Raw genomic sequence first — 18,264 nt, forward strand, 5'->3', positions numbered from 1 at the left:
GTTATGATCCCATTTTATAGAGCAGGAGACCAGAATCGCTCCTGGAAAAGGGGAGGGAGGGAGAGATCAGTAGAAGGCAGCTGAACGGACGGATGGAAGAAGGAAGGATTGACAGGGGGATGATCCATGGATGGGTGGACGGACGGGAGGAAAGACAGTTAGATGGTTGGGTGGGTGGATGAAACAGGAAGAAAAAGCTTCCACGGGGAGCTCTGAGCTACAGCAGCCTCAAGTCAGGCTGAGCCATTAGGAGACCATTAGGTCTCCACATGGATCAGTGACGGCCTGTGGGCGGCCCAAGAAGAGGTGTGACTTCCCGGCAGGGGTCTGACAGCTGACAGCCCTCGGCAGGCAGCCCCCTCCCACGCATCTGGGGAGGCATGTCTTTACCGGAGTGGGTTGGTGGTGTTTGGCACTGCCCCCCACACTCAGGAAGGAGGGTCTGGGACAGTTAAAGCATATAGCGCAGGGCGCCTGGGTGACTCAGTGGGTTAAGCGTCTGCCTTTGGCTCAGGTCATGATCTCAGGGTCCTGGGATCGAGCCCCGCATCTATCTATCTATCCATTTCTCTCTCTCTCCCCCCATCTGTGTCAAATAAATAAATAAAATCTTTTTAAAAAAGAAAAAATTCTTGCTTGACCCACCAGGCCTGCTAATCTGGCCCAGGTTCCCCCTCTACACCTCCAGCCAGTAAGGAACTCTTGCCAGTTGTTGGAAATCACCGGGACCTCCCAAGCCTTCAGGCTTCTGAACACCCTGTTCTTTTTTTTTTTTTTTTTTTTTTTTTTTTTTTTTTTTTTTTTTAAAGATTTTATTTATTAATTTGACAGAGAGAAATCACAAGTAGACAGAGAGGCAGCCAGAGAGAGAGAGAGGGAAGCAGGCTCTCTGCTGAGCAGAGAGCCCGATGCGGGACTCGATCCCAGGACCCTGAGATCATGACCTGAGCCGAAGGCAGTGGCTTAACCCACTGAGCCACCCAGGCGCCCCACCCTGTTCTTTTGATGCCTGGAATGCCCCTGCCTGTAGCTTCTGCCTAGCTGACTCCTATTTGTTCCTCAAGGCTTCGCTGGCTGTCGACTCCTCCAGGAAGACACCCTGGTTGGTTCCTTCCCTCCTTCCTTCTTTCTTTTTTTTATATCTAGTAGGACTTCTTGAAAATCTACGGTCTCCTAACTGGTAAGACGTAGATCTTTTCTTTTTCCTTTTATTTCTTTTTATTTTTTTAAGTAGACTCCACACCCAATGTGGTGTTTGAACTCATGACCCTGAGATTAAGAGTCCCATACTTTACTGACTGAGCCAGCCAGGCACCCCAAGAGGCAGAGCTTTTTTAAACTATATGAAATGTGACTGATGTGTGAAACTTGGTGAGTTCAAGAGACCACTTACGTGTCATGTGGATGCTATTTTATGTGGTCAGAAATTGGGTTTTTTGGGTTTCGTTGTGTGATGGAAGCTGTCTAAAGATTGTCTAACTTTTCCTAATTGAGTGGTACTTAATAGGTTTCTTACACCTTTGATTACTCTGGGTTTCGTGCTTTACAAGAGAGGGGATTTTTTTTCTTTTTTCTTTTTCTTTTTCCTTTTTAAAGATTTTATTTATTTATTTGACAGACAAAGATCACAGGTAGGCAGAGGGGCAGGCAGAAAGAGAGAGAGGAGGAAGCAGGCTCCCCGCCGAGCAGAGAGCCCAAAGCGGAGCTCGATCCCAGGACTCTGGGATCATGACCCGAGCCAAAGGCAGAGAATTTAACCCACTGAGCCACCAGGCACCACTACAGGGGATTTTCTAAGTAAAATTCCAATCCAGAACTCCTGTCCCTTCAGACAGAGCCTGCTTCCCCCCTGCTCAGTTCTTCAGCCTGCTTTCTGGAACATTCTACCATACTTGATTATAACGGCTGGGTTAAACCATCCCTCCCCCTGCATCTAGCTCTGGGAGGGCAGGGGATGGGCTGTGTGACTGCATCTGACACAGCCACGGCTCCCTCGGAGGGAGAGCTCTGACCCCCGAAATAGAACAGCAAGCACCATCAGGTCTGCTTCCGCTGGCCCTGGGCTTGCGATGGGCACACATCATCCCACTGTATCCGCACAGCAAGGACTCCTACAAGAAGGCAGCCTTGCACCCATTTTTCAGACGAGAAAACTGAGACCTAGAGAGGGCTTGGGATTTGCCTGAGGTCACGCTGAGCTAGTAAAGGTCATACCAGGGATGCAAACCTTGACCGAGGTTTTCCGACCTTGCGAGCTCCTCAGGGTCCATCTGCCCTGTCATTTTTTGCTCTTCTGTTCGGTACCGATCTTCTTTCTTACCTGATTAAACGGAACCAGAGAAACAACATGCTCGAAGCTGCCTGGTTGTGCCACGCTGGCCAATAGACGATGAACTAAACAACTATTCACGTTTTTAAAAACCAGTTTATCGGGGCGCCTGGGTGGCTCAGTGGGTTAAAGCCTCTGCTTTCAGCTCAGGTCATGATCCCAGGGTCTTGGGATCAAGCCCCGAATTGGGCTCTCTGCTCGGCAGGGAGCCTGCTTCCTCCTCTCTCTCTGCCTGCCTCTCTGCCTGCTTGTGGTCTCTATCTGTCAAATAAATAAATAAAATATTTAAAAACAAACAAACAAACAAACAAAAAACCAGTTTATCCATGTACTGTCCAACGCTGCACCCAGTAAGCCCTTCTGCAGAGTGAGCATTCCTGGGACATCTCGCCTCTGAGTCTGACGGGCGGAGCCCATCCCCCAAGGCTCCCCAGGGTCCATGCAGCGAGAGCCTGGATTTATTGCATCCTCTCTGGGGTGTCAGGGTCAGAATACACTGTTTAGTCAGATGCCTGGAAAGGTCCCCCATGGGATCGGCTCCCGCCTTTTCTCACCCAGGCCATGTTGGAGGAAAGATTTGGGGTCCCCAGCAAAGGATGAGGCTCCCCTGCCCCTGCCTCCCTCAGTGTACCTGCTGCCCAGAGCTAGGACAGCCTGTGCCCGCCGCTGCCCACCACCCCTGCCACCCCCAGCTCTGGCCAGGTTCCCACTTCTGCCTCTGGTGAGGGAGGCCAGATGCAGCTGGGGGGGGGGGCGGCCCAGGCCAAGAGGCTGTCCTGACATGTTTATATTTACAGAAGGATAAAAACCAGAGACACAAGGAAACCTTTCAGGCAGCGGCAGAGGAGAACAGGAGTCAATAGAGGTTGTCCAGGCACCAGGGATGGGACAGGAGTGATTTGGGGAAAGTGGAGACCCGCCCGGAGGCTGCTGCCCGGGTCACAGGAGGGACAGGCGACCCTGAGCCAGCCGCGACCAGAGGCAGAAGAAGAGGGATCGTGGTAGATACAGGACAGAGGGAGGAGGCGGAGGCGGAGAAGGAGCACTGCGGAGGTGGGAGGGACAAGCCTCGACAGCGCAAAGGAGAGATTCCGGAGAAAGAGAGGTCATGCCAACAGGAGGGCGCGTGCTCCCGAAGTCAAACCCGGATTTACGGCCGCTCCAACAATCCTCCTTCCCGGCGTCGGCCCAGAGGCACTGAAAGCAGGGACTCCAGCGGGCTCTCTGCACGCCCATGTTCACAGCTCGCTTCACAGCCGCCCAGCGTCGGAGCAACCCACGTCCACTGCAGGATAAATGGGTGCCAAGAGGAAGGAAGGGGTAAACACCGCGGAGAGCTCCGGGGGCGCGAGGTGCGAGGGGAGGGGGAGCAGATCCTGCGCAGCTCCTCTTACCCGGCACTTGGCATTTTCGACTTTGCATTGGATGCTTCTCGGGAGATCCCCCACGCCCAGCATTAGCAGGGGCCTCCCTGCCCTCCCTCGCCTGCTGAGGACAGGCCCTGCCTAGCCAAATGGTCCAGGGGTGGGGTGGCAAGACGGAGCAAACAAAATGATCGGACACCCAGTTAGATTCCAATGTCAACTAGTGCAATGTTTTGGGATATACCTACACTAGAAAAGTACTTGTTGTTTATTCGAAATCCAAATTTAACTGTCATCCTGTACTTTGTCTGGCAATCCTATCCTGGGGAATTTTTTTTTTTAAGATTTTTTTAAAATTTTATTTCTTTATTTGACACAGAGAGAGAAAGAGAGAGCATAAATAGGGGGAGAGGCAGAGGGAGAGGGAGAAGCGAGCTCCTTGCTGAGCAGGGAGCCAGATACAGCACCTGATCCCAGGACCCTGGGACCATAACCTGAGCCAAAGGCAGACACTTAACCAACTGAGCCACCCAGGAGCTCCCCCTAAAGACTTTATTTATTTATTTGAAAGAGAGAGAGCAATACTGGGGGAAGGTACAGAGGGAGAGGTGCCCCAGAGGATGTTTTTAAAAATCACATTTATTGGGGTGCCTGGGTGGCTCAGTGGGTTAAAGCCTCTGCCTTCAGCTCAGGTCATGATCTCGGGGTCCTGGGATCAAGCCCCACATCAGGCTCTCTGCTCAGTGCGGAGCCTGCTTCCCTCTCTCTCTCTCTGCCTGCCTTTCTGCCTACTTGTGATCTCTGTCTGTCAAATAAATAAATAAAATCTTAAAAAAAAAAAATCACATTTATTGGGCACCTCGGTGGCTCAGTGGGTTAAGCCTCAGCCATCAGTTCAGGTCATGATCTCAGGGTCCTGGGATCGAGCCCCGCATCAGGCTCTCTGCTCAGCAAGGAGCCTGCTTCCCCCTCTCTCTCTGCCTGCCTCTCTGCCTACTTGTGATCTCTGTCGGTCAAATAAATAAGTTTTTTAAAAAAATCTTTTAAAAAATTAAATAAAATCACATTTATTAACATCACCACCTATCTAGCTAGTTAGCTAGCTAGCTAGTTATTTATTTATTTATTTATTTATTTATTTTAAAGTAACTCTACACCCAACATGGACCTTGAACTCATGACCCCAAGGTCAAGAGTCACATGCTCGGGGCTCCTGGGTGGCTCAGTTGGTTAAGCATCCGACTCTTGGTTTCAGCTCAGTTCATGATCTCAGGGTGCTGGGATCGAGCCCTCCATTGGGCTCTGTGCTCAGTGTGATGTCTGCTTAAGATTCTCTCTTTCCCTCTCCCTCTGCTCCTCTGCCTGCACTCACCTTTGTTTTCTCTCTCTCTGTGTTTTGAAAATAAATAAATAAACCTTAAAAAAAAAAAGTCGCATGCTCTACCCACTGAGGCAGTCAGGCACCCCTCTTGTGGGTCTTTTGTAGAGTCCATGTGGAGGGCATATCCCCTCAGTAGCCCCTTCAGGTCACCAATTGGGACTGTCCATTGAGGGCTGCCTGAGACCACAGAGATGCTGGGGCCACGTCTCAGTATTGGCTTTGTAGGAAGCAATGCGAGAAGCCCACCCACTCTCCTACCCACCAAATCCTCTCTGAGGTCTGTCCCAACAAAGGTCTGAACAAGGAAAGTCCCCAGGGAACGGATCACGACAACCCAGAGGAAGAACCCTAGTCTCGAGGAGTCAGGAAGACAGCCTGGAGGGTATGCCCAAGCTGGCTTTTGAAGGATGAATAGGAGTTCTCCAGGCTGAGCTGTACGGGGGCTGGGAGAAGAGGTTTTCCAAGGAGAGGAAAAGGCAAGTTCCCTGACTAGAGGGGGGAAAGGCAAATAGAATGATTTGGAGGGCACGAGAGAAGAGAAAAGGGATAGGAAGAGAGAGACAGGAGAGAAAGAGCATAGGGCTTGCATCTGGACAGACCTGAGTTTGAGTCCGGCTCTGCCATTGGTTGGCCCTGTGTTCCAGGGCGGGTCTTCCTGCCTCCCTGAGCCTCAGTCTTTTGATCCGGAAAGTGGGTTAACAATGCCCCCTTGTGGTGGAGTGACTGCGGCAGTAAGGATAAGGCCTGTTTGGTTTGGGGTGGCAGGGTGGCAGTGTGTTCGCGGTTGGTGGCTGCCGCGTGGTCAACCACGTCTGTGGGTCTTCAGTGTCTGACGGGGCCTGGCACACTGCGGGCGGCCTGAGGCTCCAGAGGGGCCAGAAGTGGAGGCGGCTGACCCTGGAGCCTTTTGTAATGTGCCCCCTGAGCTCCTACCTGTCCTGGAGGGAAAGGGATTGGCTTAAGCGCTCTGGGGTCGGAAGGAGCAGAGCCAGGAACAGTGATGGGAGCCACGTGAGCGGTAGATCGCAGGGTCCAATACTGTTCTTATTTAACATTTTGGTAACTCGTTGGCTGGCGTGGATCTCCTCCTATTATCCGACTTTTAAAAACATACTGACACTAACCTGATTGTTCTGGATTCCTGAGTGTGAGGGCACACCCTCTGAGTTTGTGCCCAAGGTGGGGTCCTGACCTGCCGAGATGCCCCACGCTGCCCAGGGACATTGACTGGGAGCCCCGACACGGCCTGAAACTCTGCATTAGTGTCCAGAATAACTTGGGCCTGCGCAGCTGCATTCGAAGACCTTGAACAAGCCCGGGCAGGGGGCAGGGCTGAGGTCAAGCCCATTAGAGGGAATGCCAGCAGTGAGGTGATTTCAGGTAGAAGCCCAGACCTCTGGCCCCTTTTCAGAAATGAGGCCTTGAAGGCCCAGGTTAGACGGAGTGCTGGGGGGCCTATCCCTATTCCACCCCACCTGCCACGAGCAGGGCGCTGAGCCCCGCTTGGATGGGAGGGCGCTGGGCAGGGACTCGGTGCCTGGGTGTCTGCTGCCATCCGTCAATGCCTTCCTCTCCCCTCCCCCAACACCGGCCAACAGGAGGACGGTATGCCTGGGCAGCTCGGGGACAGCATGGAGGACCTCAGCCTGGACTTGGGGGCCCTGCAGGGCAGCGAGTATCTCCAGGATCTGGGCCTTGGGACCTTTTCCCGCAGCCAGCCTGGGGAAGCCAGGGACAGCGGTCCCCCCAACGAAGAGGCCGGAAGAACATCGACCGTGTCCAGCCCCGCGGAGTCCCAGGGCCTGCCTCGGAGACGCAGCTGGGAGAGGTCGCGGAGCTGCTCCGAGAGCTGGCAGAGGTCAGCGCGTGCTGCCAACAGCCTTCCGTGACACACGCCTAGGACAGGGCAGGGCCGCACCCCTGCGGGCACACAGTCCTCGTGCTCAGGCCAGCACCCGCACTCTGAGTGAAACACACTCCACCCCAAAATGAAGACCGCGGGCTCACGCTGCGGGCACGCACAATCCCCAACGTGCACACGTGCCCTGCAGGCTTGCACACGCACCCCGTCCACCCCATACAGAAAAGCCTCCGTGTGCGACCAGCACGCGAGGGTGCACAGACCCACAGATGCACTTGGGATTAAAACGCAGGCGTGTGCTTGATTCCACACTCAGTAGGAGGCTGAGGCGGGCCACCCCCACCTGCCTCCCTAACACCCTCCCCAACTCACTGCAAGTAGAAATCCAATATGATTTTTCTGCCATTCAAAGATGTTCAAAATGTGTCCACCATTCAAAGACACGGATCGCCCTGCAAATGCCCCAGCAAGGCTCCCCGGATGACCCCCGTGATGGAGGGAACCAAACACCCCTCCAGATTCTGACCACTCCTCCCTGCCTCAGAAGGATCACCCTGCGGGTCCCCCCAGACCCCTGGAGGCTGGCGCCGGGGCAACCGCTGATAGAAGAGACACCCTGAAGACCTGCCTTCCTCATTTCTTCCACCAGGCTCAGCCCTGAGGCGTCAGCTGTGAAGGAGGGGCCCTGTCTCCCTCGGACGCTGGCCAGCCTTGCTCTGAACCTGCCGGGAGAGGACCTGCAGGCCTGGACCCAGGAGTGTCTGTCTGGGGATGCGACCCCAGTAGAGCACCCAGGCAAGGTGGGTACAGCCTCCAGCCAGCCACCTTGACAATAAATAGCACAACTCTGGGCCCAGAGGCCAGCGTGGCGGATGGGAAGGAGCTCCTCACTGGTAGCTGGTGGGACTTACCTGTCAAGCGGGGCTGTCCTTGGGGTACCCCAAGATTAGGCAGTCCCCGAGTACTAAGAGTCCAGCCCCAGACTGAGGGTTCTTCGCCGGGGTGGGGGGCCCACGGGAGGGGATCCCCAGTTACAAGTACAACCCATGATCCGGGGGGTGGGGGAGATCGTCTCCGCATCTTTGCAGCTAGAAGGAAGCCCCGCTCGCTCCTGCCAGATCTTGTCTCAGGTCTGTGATCCCAGCCTCAAGGGCCGTAGCCCGTGTCTGGGGCATCTTTGCCCGGGACCATGACCTGGGGAGCGATCCCTGATGGGCTGGAATCTGGAGCTCAGAGTTTTGGGGCTCTAGCCCACAGCTGGGGACATCCTTGGCCAGGACTGCAACCCACGGCTGGGGAAGGTATGGCTCCAAGCTTCAGACGCTGCTGCAGAGGTCCAGCCCCATGCCCAGGGCTGAGCGGAGCCCCTGCCTGCGGCTGGAGGTGGTGGCTGTGGACCCTTCAACTGGGGAGCTTGCCGGCACCCCTTCACTGCCTCCCTAGCTTAGCGAGATGCTTATTCCCTGCAGGAATGTGACAGCCCTGAGAAAAGAGTGAGGTCACGGTCCGTTCCCGCGTCCTTCGATGAGATCAGCTCCCTGGAAATCTCTCCAGCTTTGGACGCGCCCAGTCCAACTGCTCAAGGTAGCCCAGCCAGGGGGGCAGGGAGGGTTCCCGCATTCAAACCAAAAGGGTGGGGGTTTCTGCTGAAGGGGTCCCTGGATGGGGCCCCAGATGGGCCTGAGGGAGGAAAGACCTACTGATGGGGGGCGCGGGGGCTTAGGGTCCCATGGGCAGGAACTGGGCAGAATTCCTGGGGTGGGGGTGGGGGGCGTGTGGACGGGGAGAGGCATCCAGCACCAGCCTCTCCCCTTCCCACCCCCAGGGTCTTCAGCCCCGCGGGACTGCACCACTATAATCCCTTTGCTCCCCTAGGGCTCATCTACTGTCTCTACCTCTCTCCCCTACTTTATGTCTCTCCTTATCTCTGGATCCCTGTCCTAACATCTTGTGTCTCTCTGCTTTCAGAGGGACCTGAAGTCTATAAACCCAAAGCTACCACTTTCCAGTAAGTCTCTGAGCCTGCGGCTTTCTCTGTAAGAATCAGGGGTGCCCAAGTGACTCTGTTGAGTCTCTGACTCTTGATTTTGGCTCAGGTCGTGATCTCAGGGTCAGGAGATGGAGCCCCAGGTTGGCCCTGCGCTCAGCTGGGAGTCTGCTTGAGATCCTTTCTCTCTCTCTCTCTTTTGCCCCTCCCTGCCCCGCTCTCTCTATAAAATAAATAAGTAAATCTTAAAAAGAAAAAACAAGAATGGAACAACAAGCGTATCTCCTTAGGGCTCCTTGGAGCGTCCACAGGTCCACAAGCAAAGCACTTGGCACATTGTCTACCATCTTAAGACCCAGGGGTGCACCCCCGACACTGGCTCTCTGCCCTCTTTTTTTTTTTTTTTCATTTATTTATTTTCAGTATAACAGTATCATTATTTTTTCACCACACCCAGTGCTCCATGCAATCCGTGCCCTCTACAATACCCACCACCTGGCACCCCGACCTCCCACCCCACCCCCCACCACATCAAACGGCTCTCTGCCCTCTTGATGCCTCTCCCCACCGAACAGCAGGCCCTATCGGGAAGGTCTCCAGTTGTGCCAGATGGGTCACTGGGGACCCAGGCAGGGCTGGTCTGCCCCAGAGTCCTCTCACTCCTGTCTCTCCTGGGGTGGGGGCTGCTTCCAGGTTTGGAGCCCCCGGTGCTGGAGTGCATGGAAAAGGACCACGTGGAGCCCGAGCACGTGTGAGTGTCTCCCTGACAGTGGGGCGGGGACCCCAGGGGACAAGCCGCGGGGTCATGGCTGGGGTCCCACCCCAATCCCCCATAACCTGGGGCTTCTCTCCCACACCATCCTTATCCCAGAGGAGACAACCAGGCCTCTCAGAAGGGTTCTCAATAAAGCATCAGGGGAAACGGGTTGGGTCTCCCAGTCAGGGTCTGCATCAGGACCAGGGGGCCCTGTTTGGGAATCATAGCTCGTCTGGGGGACCACGTCGATGACTTGGGGCACCTGTGAGCTGTTTTACCCACACTCCCCCCCTGCCCCCTGCCCAGGCTGATTGTCCAGCAGGTGCTTCAAGAACTTCGGCAGTACCATGGGTAAGTGTGGGGGAGCAGGGGCGGGAAGACAGGCGCGGAGGACAAGTATGGGGGAGAAGCGGAGGGGGACAGTGCAGGAGTGGACAGGCGGGGCACAGGCGTGAAGAAGACAGGGAGACAGGGGAGAGAAACGAGGACCGGAGAGGTGGGGGGAGGGACTCATGTGGGCAAGGAGAAGGGACATGAGCCAAGGGCGAGTGAGGCCATGACGTACCTTCGTACAAATGAGAAACAGTGCCTCTTTCCCAAGACGCGGCCATTGGCTAGAAAATCTTCCTGACGTGCCGATTTTGTCTGACCAAGATGGGTTGCCCCCTTCTGCTGGAAACCCAGTCACAGTGACCATGGAGGGAGCACACAGTGGGAGGGATGGTGAGGTCTCCAGGGGGCACGGCGGGGAGAGAGAAGGCAGGAGATGGGGCAGCTGGGGAAGGAGAGGCCGCTGACCCAGGGGTCTGTCCGCTCTGACCCCGCAGGGCCCGGCAGAGGGCTCGCTTGCCAGGCAACCCCGGAGGAGCCGGCTCCAACCTCACCTGGTTCGAGTTCCTGTCTGAGTAAGTGTGCGGAGCTACCACAGGGGGGCGCTTTGGGCTGGGGCTTGCACTGATCTGCGCTCGCTTTCCCGCAGTCCTAAACTGGGGGTGGGAGGTGGAGCCCAGTCCCCTCCCTGGAACTGCCAGGGCAACGGTGGTGGTGGGGCCTGGGAAGGCTCCTCTTGCACGCTGGGAGGGCAGAGGAAGACTTCCTGGAGGAGGTGACGGCTTGAGCTGGTCTTCAATGGACGAGTAGGAGTTTGCCAACCCATGGAGAGGAGTATGGGGGAAATAAAGAGAAGCCTTCCTGGAGAAAGGGCAAGGCCTGAGGAATGGTGTCAGGTGGGGCTAGGAGAAGAGGGAAGGGGAGGGAAGTCAGCAGAGGCCAGGTCACCTCGGTGACCTTAGGGAGCACCAGTCTTCGGTGACTGATGATGGGGAGCACAGGCAGGGGCTGCAGCCTGGAGGGGTGGGATCTCCTGCTAGTAAACAGGTTCTACAGGCGCTGGGTTTGTTGGCGGCTGATATTATAATGAATACAGCTGATCCTTGAACAATGCGGGCTTGAAATACACGGGTCCACTGATATATGAATCTTTTTTTCAATAAATAGAATGTAGGGCTGTAAATATATTTTCTCTCCTTTACTTTATTGTTAGAACCCAGTACCTAATAGCTCTAACACATAGGATACGTGTTCATTGACTGTAGATGGTATCAGTAAGGCTTCTGATCAACAGTAGGCGATGAGTAGTTACACTGTGGGGAGTCAGAATTTATACATGGATTTGTGACTGTGCAGGGGGTTGGGGACCCTAGCCTCTATGTTGTTTAAGGATCAACTGTATTTATTAAATGAGGGGGTACCGCTAATCCAGTAGGGGCGTGACAGCGATCTGGGGCCAGAGTGTTAGGGGAAAGAGGGGAGCAGGATTTGAGAGAGATCCCAAAGGAAGAATGAGTAGGATTTGTAAGCTAATTAGATATAGGGGTTGGGGTGAATCAGAGGGAGGAGGCAGACATGGACAAAGCCAGGATATCCAGTCTTGCGCACAGAGGGACCCCCAAGCTTGAGACCACATTGCAGTACCCTCTGTAAACCGAGCCCCACAGTTCCTGGAACTTTGCAAATATTCATAAATGTTTGTTGAGTGAATAAGTGAGAGGCAGAAGAAGAGGGTTGAGAGACCACAGAAGAGAAACAGGACTAGGGGGTGCGGGGAGGAGACAGATTCCAGGTGGGGTCCGGGAGCAATTGGCAGGACAGGCTGAAAATGGCCCTCTGGCCCTGCTGTCCCCCCTCGTCCATCTTTCCTTCCCTTAGGAGCGAGGACGGCGCCAACAAGATTGAGCGGAGTAACAGAAGCACCAGGGTAAAGCGCAGACTGAGCTCCCTACGCTGTCGGGTCACCAGGCAGAAGGAGAAGGTCAGGGGGCTGGGCCAGGGACAGCCTCTACTTTCTCCAGTTTTTCAGTACGCCCCTGGCCCTGGAGCCCCATGATTCCAGGTAGGTCTGAACGCACGAGGCGTTCTAAGGTTCACTTCTGTCCCCCACAGGGGAAGAGCCCAGTGGTTCTAAAGGACAAGGGTCAGGATGCTAGAGAGAAGAAGGAATGTGTCAACGGGCATCAGCTGGCGCAAGGGACCTTCCTTGGCCACTCCAGCTGCCCTCTTTGTGGCAAACCCTTTCTGAGCTCTGGTAAGTCCCGCGGCTCAGCCCCGGCCCTCCGGGTGTCAGCCACTTTCTCATTCTCTCACGTGGCCTCCTTTGCCTGCGGCGTCCTCATCCCGTTTCTCACCCTTGCTGGAGGCTGACCTCAGCTCCCTGGAGAGCACCAGGTCCCTTAAGGGCAAGGACCATGTGATTACCTCAGGGCCCACAAAAACACCTCTAAATCTCAGTTTTTGTCACTGCAAAAACCCGAGGCGGTGCATCAGTCAGTGAGGGCTGCCTTGCAAAATACCGCAATCTGGGTGGTTCCAACAGCAGAGCTGTCCCTTTCACCCTTGAACAGTGCAGGGGTTAGAGACGCTGACGCTCTGCCCTCCATACAAACATAGTCAACAACCACATACAACACTTAACTATCTTGACACAACAGACTAACTCCTCCCACCCCCCCAGAGGGGGTGGGTAGCCCCTTATTCCCCTTGACTTTTAATTTAAGAATTACAGAAAAGTGGAGAGAGCAGAGACGGTCCCCTTCTAACTTTCACCCAGATTCCTGTCGTGGTGGCATTTTCCGTGACCACATTACCTCTGTCACAACTCAGGAATCAACATTATACCGTATTATTGCCTCATGTGTCCCCAAGGTTTCCTCCTCCATTTGGGTTCTCTGTGTTTCCAGACGCAACTCAGAATACTATGTTCTCTCTCATCATCCTGTCTCCCTCGTCCCCCTGGTCGGTGAGGTTTCTCGGTCTTTCCTTATTGTTCGTGACCTTGACAGTCTTGAGAGGTATTAGCCGGATGTCTAGGACAATGCCCTCCCGCGCGCCCAATCTGGGTTCATCTGGTGTTTTCTCCTAATTAGGGTTATGGGTTTGGGAAACTTCTTGCCTCATCAGGTCAGGAGGTAAGTGCTACGGATCTCACATCCCTGAGGAAATGAACCCTCATTCCCTGGTTAAGACAACATCTGTCAGGTTACTGTTCTTTCTCTCTCCCTACTCTATTTGGAAGCGAGTGACTCAATCCAGCCTTCTCGCAGGGGGGTGGAGATCAAGCCCCCACCTCCTAGAGACAATATTTGACCTTCAGGACAGCCATTTGAGATCACAGAAGACCGGAATGGGTGGAAAGGAAAAATAACGTGGGTTGCCCTTAGCGTGGTGCCTGGTACAAATGGGCAAGGGTAGCATCCCTTGTCATTGTCATCATCATTCCCCTGGGCTGCTGAGTTAAAGCAAGCAGCTAAATCACAGATCCACAACCCTGGGCTTTGACCGCAGCTCCCAGACTTGTGTAGGAGGCCCGTGGGGCCAGATCAGCTGTGCCTCACTCCCGACAGGCTGAGAGCTGGCACCTCCCAGGTATTGCCGGCTACACGCCTGTCACTACTGGAGGTATTCAAGGCCAGATGTTAGTGTCTGTCCCTTAGAGGAAATAGCCCCACAGTAAATCAAACAGAACAGGCAATGAGTCACACTCTAGGAAATTATGGCAGGTGGGTCACCAGGGCAGAGCTGAGATGCTTTCCCAGAGACCAGCCCCACTGACAGAACACCGTTCCAGTGTTCTTCTTCTTCTTCTTTTAAGATTTGATTTATTTATTTGAGAGAGAGAGCACGCACTCAAGCAGGTAGCGTGGCAGAGGGAGAGGGAGAAGCAGAGCAGCAGACTCCCAGGTGAGCCAGGACAATGGCATCATGACCTGAGCCAAAGACAGACATTTAACTGACTTAGACACCCACGCACCCCTCCAGACAGTCTTATTACTGGCCTTGACCTCTGAGGTTCTTCATGATCTGACCTCCGCCTACCTGTCCACTTTTCCCTTCCACTACTCAGCCACCATGAAGTCTCGTGGCTGCCCACACGCACCTGCACCTTGCTCACTCAGTGCTGGTCCTGGAACTCCTTTGGCCACCTAACTCTTACTCACCCTTTAGAACAAAGCCAGGGCCACCTCCCCCAGGAAGCCTGGACTGTGGATGGGGTGACTATATCAGTGTCTGAATGTCTCTTGGGCCAGGTGCTCTCAGCCAAGAGGACATTGGCAATTATCTGGAGGCATTTTTTGTTGTTGTTGTTGTCAGGACAGGGGTACTGCTTGCCTCTAAGTGGATAGAGGCCAGGGGTGCTGTTCATCATCCTCCAATACACAGAACAGCACCCATCAACAAGTGACTATCCAGCCCCCCCGTTGTCAGTGGTGCCAAGACTAAGAAACGCTGCCACAGAGTTACATTCTGTGTCTTCTTAGCTCTTAGCAGAGTCCCGGGCCCATGAGAAGGGCATACTAAATGCACAATGGAAAGAACAAAGAAAGGCAAGAGACACCTCTCCTTGTTGCCAGGCTCCTTCAGAAAACTGGTTTCTACATTTAGGGGAGAACTATGTCAACCTGAAGGTTTCCGTGACCAAGGTAGCTATAGCAGTAAGCATCATGCCGCTTTTCCTGCTTAAAATCTTGGATGGCTCCCCACTGCCTTTGGAATAAAGTCCCAAAGTCATAGGCACTCCGAGAGTGAACATTTACACATCCATCAAGACCTCAAAAGTCTCTGTGTGAGGTTTCTGACCTCTGATGAAGCACGTCCTTACACTTCTGGAAACTCCAATTTCCTGGGCGTGCTCCCTCTCTCGACCCCGACAAAATGGACTTAAACTGGAGGCAGGTTCCTGGGGACTCCGCCATCCAGTTTCTGAAGTGAGGGCTCTCGGCCACAGATTGTGGGTATTTTGAAGTGAGTCTGGCTTGGACAGATCTCGGCCTGGTCGACTTGAATCTGGTGAAAGAGGTGTTTGGCTCCTCAACTGGGCACAGCCCAACTGTCTCACCAGTGGCCAACCCGGATTGGAACAAGCAGCCTCAGAGCTGGCAAATCTGATGGCCCCTGAGGGGGTGGCAGCAATGGGGGGAGGCATCTGGCATGTGGGAAAACACCTGTGTTGGGGGATGGTCTGGCATGTATTTTAGACTCTGAATACCTGTGCCGGGGTATCTGACAGTATCTGTATTAGGGGTATCTAGTATGTGTTTTGGGGGATTATCTAAAGGTTTCCGAGTAGGGTCTCTGATTTGTTTCTATTTGGGGGTATCTGATGGCTCCTGGGTGAAGGCGTCTGGTACTTTGGGGTATTTTGTCATGTTTTTCAGATTCTGAACACTTCAGGGTAACTGACAGATCCAGACGAATGTCCTAATCTGACCTATTCAAGGGTACCGGAAAGCATGTTTTGAGTATCCGATGGCACCCGCCTGGGTGCTAGCATGTGTCAGGGGTATCTGGTACCCACGTTGGGCTGTCTGGGGCCATCTGAGAGGCTTACGGCTCATGTCCCCCAGATTTGTCTAGCTTCCTGTAACCTGCACGGCCCCTTCTTCTAAGGCGACGGGCCTGTTTTCGCCATCGCTTGCACGCTGCCCTCAGACTTCTCGCCCCGGGCTCAATCCCCTTAGCCATGCCCAGGCGCCCGCAGATCCCCCGCTCCAGGCACCCCTGATTCCCTCAAGACGCCCCCCATCCCCGCGGACTCGCCCCCGAGGATCGCCCTCACCCCCTCCGCAGAGACCCTCCCGGCTAAGTCCACGGGTCCCCCACAAGGCCGGGAGGATCTCTCCTGACCCCTCCCTCAGGGTCAGCCAGAAACAGCCCGCAGTTCCCGGGACCCGCAGACCCGCGGGCCACGCCCCCTTCCGTGCCACGCCCCCTGGCCCGCCCTCGGGGCGGGGACACGCACGCGCAGCTCGCGCGCGCGGCTTCCCGCTTCCGGCCCCGGGCTGCGGGTTGCTGTGGATCCGGGGAGGCCGGGCGGCAGCGGTGGCGGCGGCGAGCGGCCTGCAGGGGACCCGGCCGAGGTGAGGGCAGAGGGGCGGGCCCGAGGTGAACGGAGCTCGGGAGGGAGGCCTCGGGCCCCGGGAAGGCGCCGGCGGGCCCCGGGGGCGGCCTCTGGTGCGGGACCCCCGGGGCTGCCTCAGCCTCCGGCCGAGCCCCCGTGGACCCTCCGAGCCGGCGGGCGGGTCCTGCAGCTCCGGCTGTCCCTTCAGTGCGTCTGGGCTCTGACTGGCGAATGCAGGGGTGCAGACGACTCCCGCCGGCGCCATCCGAATTCCAGCCCTTGGGCGGTGCAGCCTGCCCCGGCGCGGGAGAGGGAGGTCACCGGGCTCGAGGTTCAGGAGCGCCCGGGGCAGGTCCGGGGATGTCGTGATAACCGTGAGCAGTAACCAGCGCCGTGGTGCTTGGGCCTCTGCGGAGAACTCACTCCCTGGAGTGGACCCCCTCGTTGCTGGGGAGCTTTGGGGTAACAGCTATAACAGCTATACGGAGCGCGCGTGCTTTGGATCTTCCGTTGCTGGTGCGGGGCAGCTTTCGCTGCAGGGAGAAGCCAGAGGCCCTTGATCCTTGCTTGGTTTGTGGTCGTTGACTTCCCCGTCTTTTTTACCTGTTGCTCTGTTGAGATGGAAGCCCTAGGAGAGATGGCTGGTGCAGAGTGCAAAAAGTTTTGTTGGGAGGGAAAAAAAAAAAAAAGTTTTCTATAAGTTGTACCCTGGAAGCGAAGGACACAATTCTCCCCTCCGTTCGCCTCATTCGGGGAGAGTGGCACTCCAGCCAGAAGCCTTAAAGCCCCTTTTTTCTTCTTGTTGGGTAGAGGGAGTTCAGGACACCATGAACAGCCCCATGGCCAAGGGCAATTTGGGATTGATTTTGTAGGTATCTGGGTGAATGATTAATCCTGAAGCTGCGTGGAGTAGTCTCAAGAGCTCAGGCTTGAGTGTCAGATAAGCTCTGGGTTCTGGTCCCTGTTCCACATCTTAGCCATATAACCTTGCTAAGCCTCAGTCGCCCCATCTTTAAAATGGGAATAAGGATTGGGTAGAGAGTCCATGAGTGCATAGCAGAGAGAGTGGCATATAGTGAAGGATCAGTAAATGTTGTATATCCTGTGTCTATGTGCATGCCCCCAGACCTGTATTTTTAGGCTGACATTGCAAATAATAAAGAGTCTGGAAAACTTAAACATCTTGGTGGTTGTTTGGACGGGGTCAGAGTGTACGCCTTATCAGTCGTTTGCTGTCTTATGGGTCAAGCCCTTTGGAGAAAAAGGTTGTTCTAAAGCTAGTAAGAGCATAACGCCAGAAGGCGTAATAAATTCAGTCCTTGTAAACACAATTTGTTTTGGGTTTATGCAGCTTATTTTATTTTAAATGGCATGCATAGAGAAACGGAAAAAGCGATAAAAGCGATCCTTCTCTCTCTGTCTCTCTCTCTCTCTTTTTTTTTTCTCAGTTGACTTGAAAATGCCTCCACTTTGAAAGCTCAAGTGGCACGTACATTGTTTCTGGCATCAGCTGTGTTATAATTTTCATTCTTGTCACACAGTAGCAATTACCACTGGCTGCAGGGCCATTACCCTTGTCACCAGCCCCTGGAACTAGGGCTGTGGTCACCAGCTGTGCCTCCCTGGGTGTTTACCTACCACATGTTCAGCATATTTCTGATCCTTGTGTCAAGGTCTCCTTCTTCGTTCTTACTCATTCACCCTAGGTCCTGTTTCCATTTCTTCAAATTCCTTCTAAGACTTCCAGAACCTTTTCATCTTGGCTCTCTTAAGTAATTTAAAACTTTACACCTAGGCCAAAGGATTTGTTTCTTTGTTATTTATTAGTTGAGTTCTACTGCACCCCACCCCACCCCCTGTGCCAAAAGTGGTGGAGAGCTGCTGTGTTTTGAAAACCCTTTCTCCAGGTGCAAACTAATTCCTCTCACAGCTCCTGAGCTGCCTGTAGGAATTTTCTGGAGGAGGAATGTGACAGATGGGGGGAGGGGGCGAACTGATGAAAATAATGTCCTCAGTGAAAGGGCTCCTGCTGCAGTGCTTAATTTTTGTTTTTAAAATTGCCCTTGAAGGGAATTGCCACCTGGGTGGCTCAGAGGGCTAAGCATCTGCCTTCAGCTCAGGTCATGGTCTCAGGGTCCTGGGATGGAGCCCCACATCAGGCTCTCTGCTCAGCAGGGAGCCTGCTTCCCCC

The 18,264-nt window shown here is 54.5% G+C and overlaps 1 protein-coding gene across 8 annotated transcripts in view; it reads left to right on the forward strand.

The window, feature by feature from the left end:
* Positions 1–18,264, forward strand: part of ARHGEF18 (Rho/Rac guanine nucleotide exchange factor 18) — an 81,042-nt gene that overhangs the window by 10,992 nt on the left and 51,786 nt on the right. For 4 of the 8 annotated variants that reach the window (XM_045084559.1, XM_013045268.2, XM_013045269.2 and 1 more), the window contains exons 3-10: positions 6,673–6,932; positions 7,585–7,735; positions 8,405–8,519; positions 9,616–9,673; positions 9,986–10,030; positions 10,507–10,584; positions 11,888–11,990; positions 12,122–12,263. In XM_045084559.1, the coding sequence (XP_044940494.1) occupies positions 6,673–6,932; positions 7,585–7,735; positions 8,405–8,519; positions 9,616–9,673; positions 9,986–10,030; positions 10,507–10,584; positions 11,888–11,990; positions 12,122–12,263 (952 nt within the window). Of the gene's footprint in view, positions 1–3,560; positions 3,650–6,672; positions 6,933–7,584; positions 7,736–8,404; positions 8,520–8,903; positions 8,944–9,615; positions 9,674–9,985; positions 10,031–10,506; positions 10,585–11,887; positions 11,991–12,121; positions 12,264–15,976; positions 16,093–18,264 lie in introns of those variants that run through there. The other 4 variants (XM_045084554.1, XM_045084581.1, XM_045084571.1 and 1 more) reach the window with 3 other exon arrangements.

This window comes from Mustela putorius, unplaced genomic scaffold (genome assembly GCF_011764305.1).
Source record: "Mustela putorius furo isolate JIRA1106 unplaced genomic scaffold, ASM1176430v1.1 tig00000095_pilon_pilon_pilon, whole genome shotgun sequence".
NCBI classification, from domain to species: domain Eukaryota; kingdom Metazoa; phylum Chordata; class Mammalia; order Carnivora; family Mustelidae; genus Mustela; species Mustela putorius.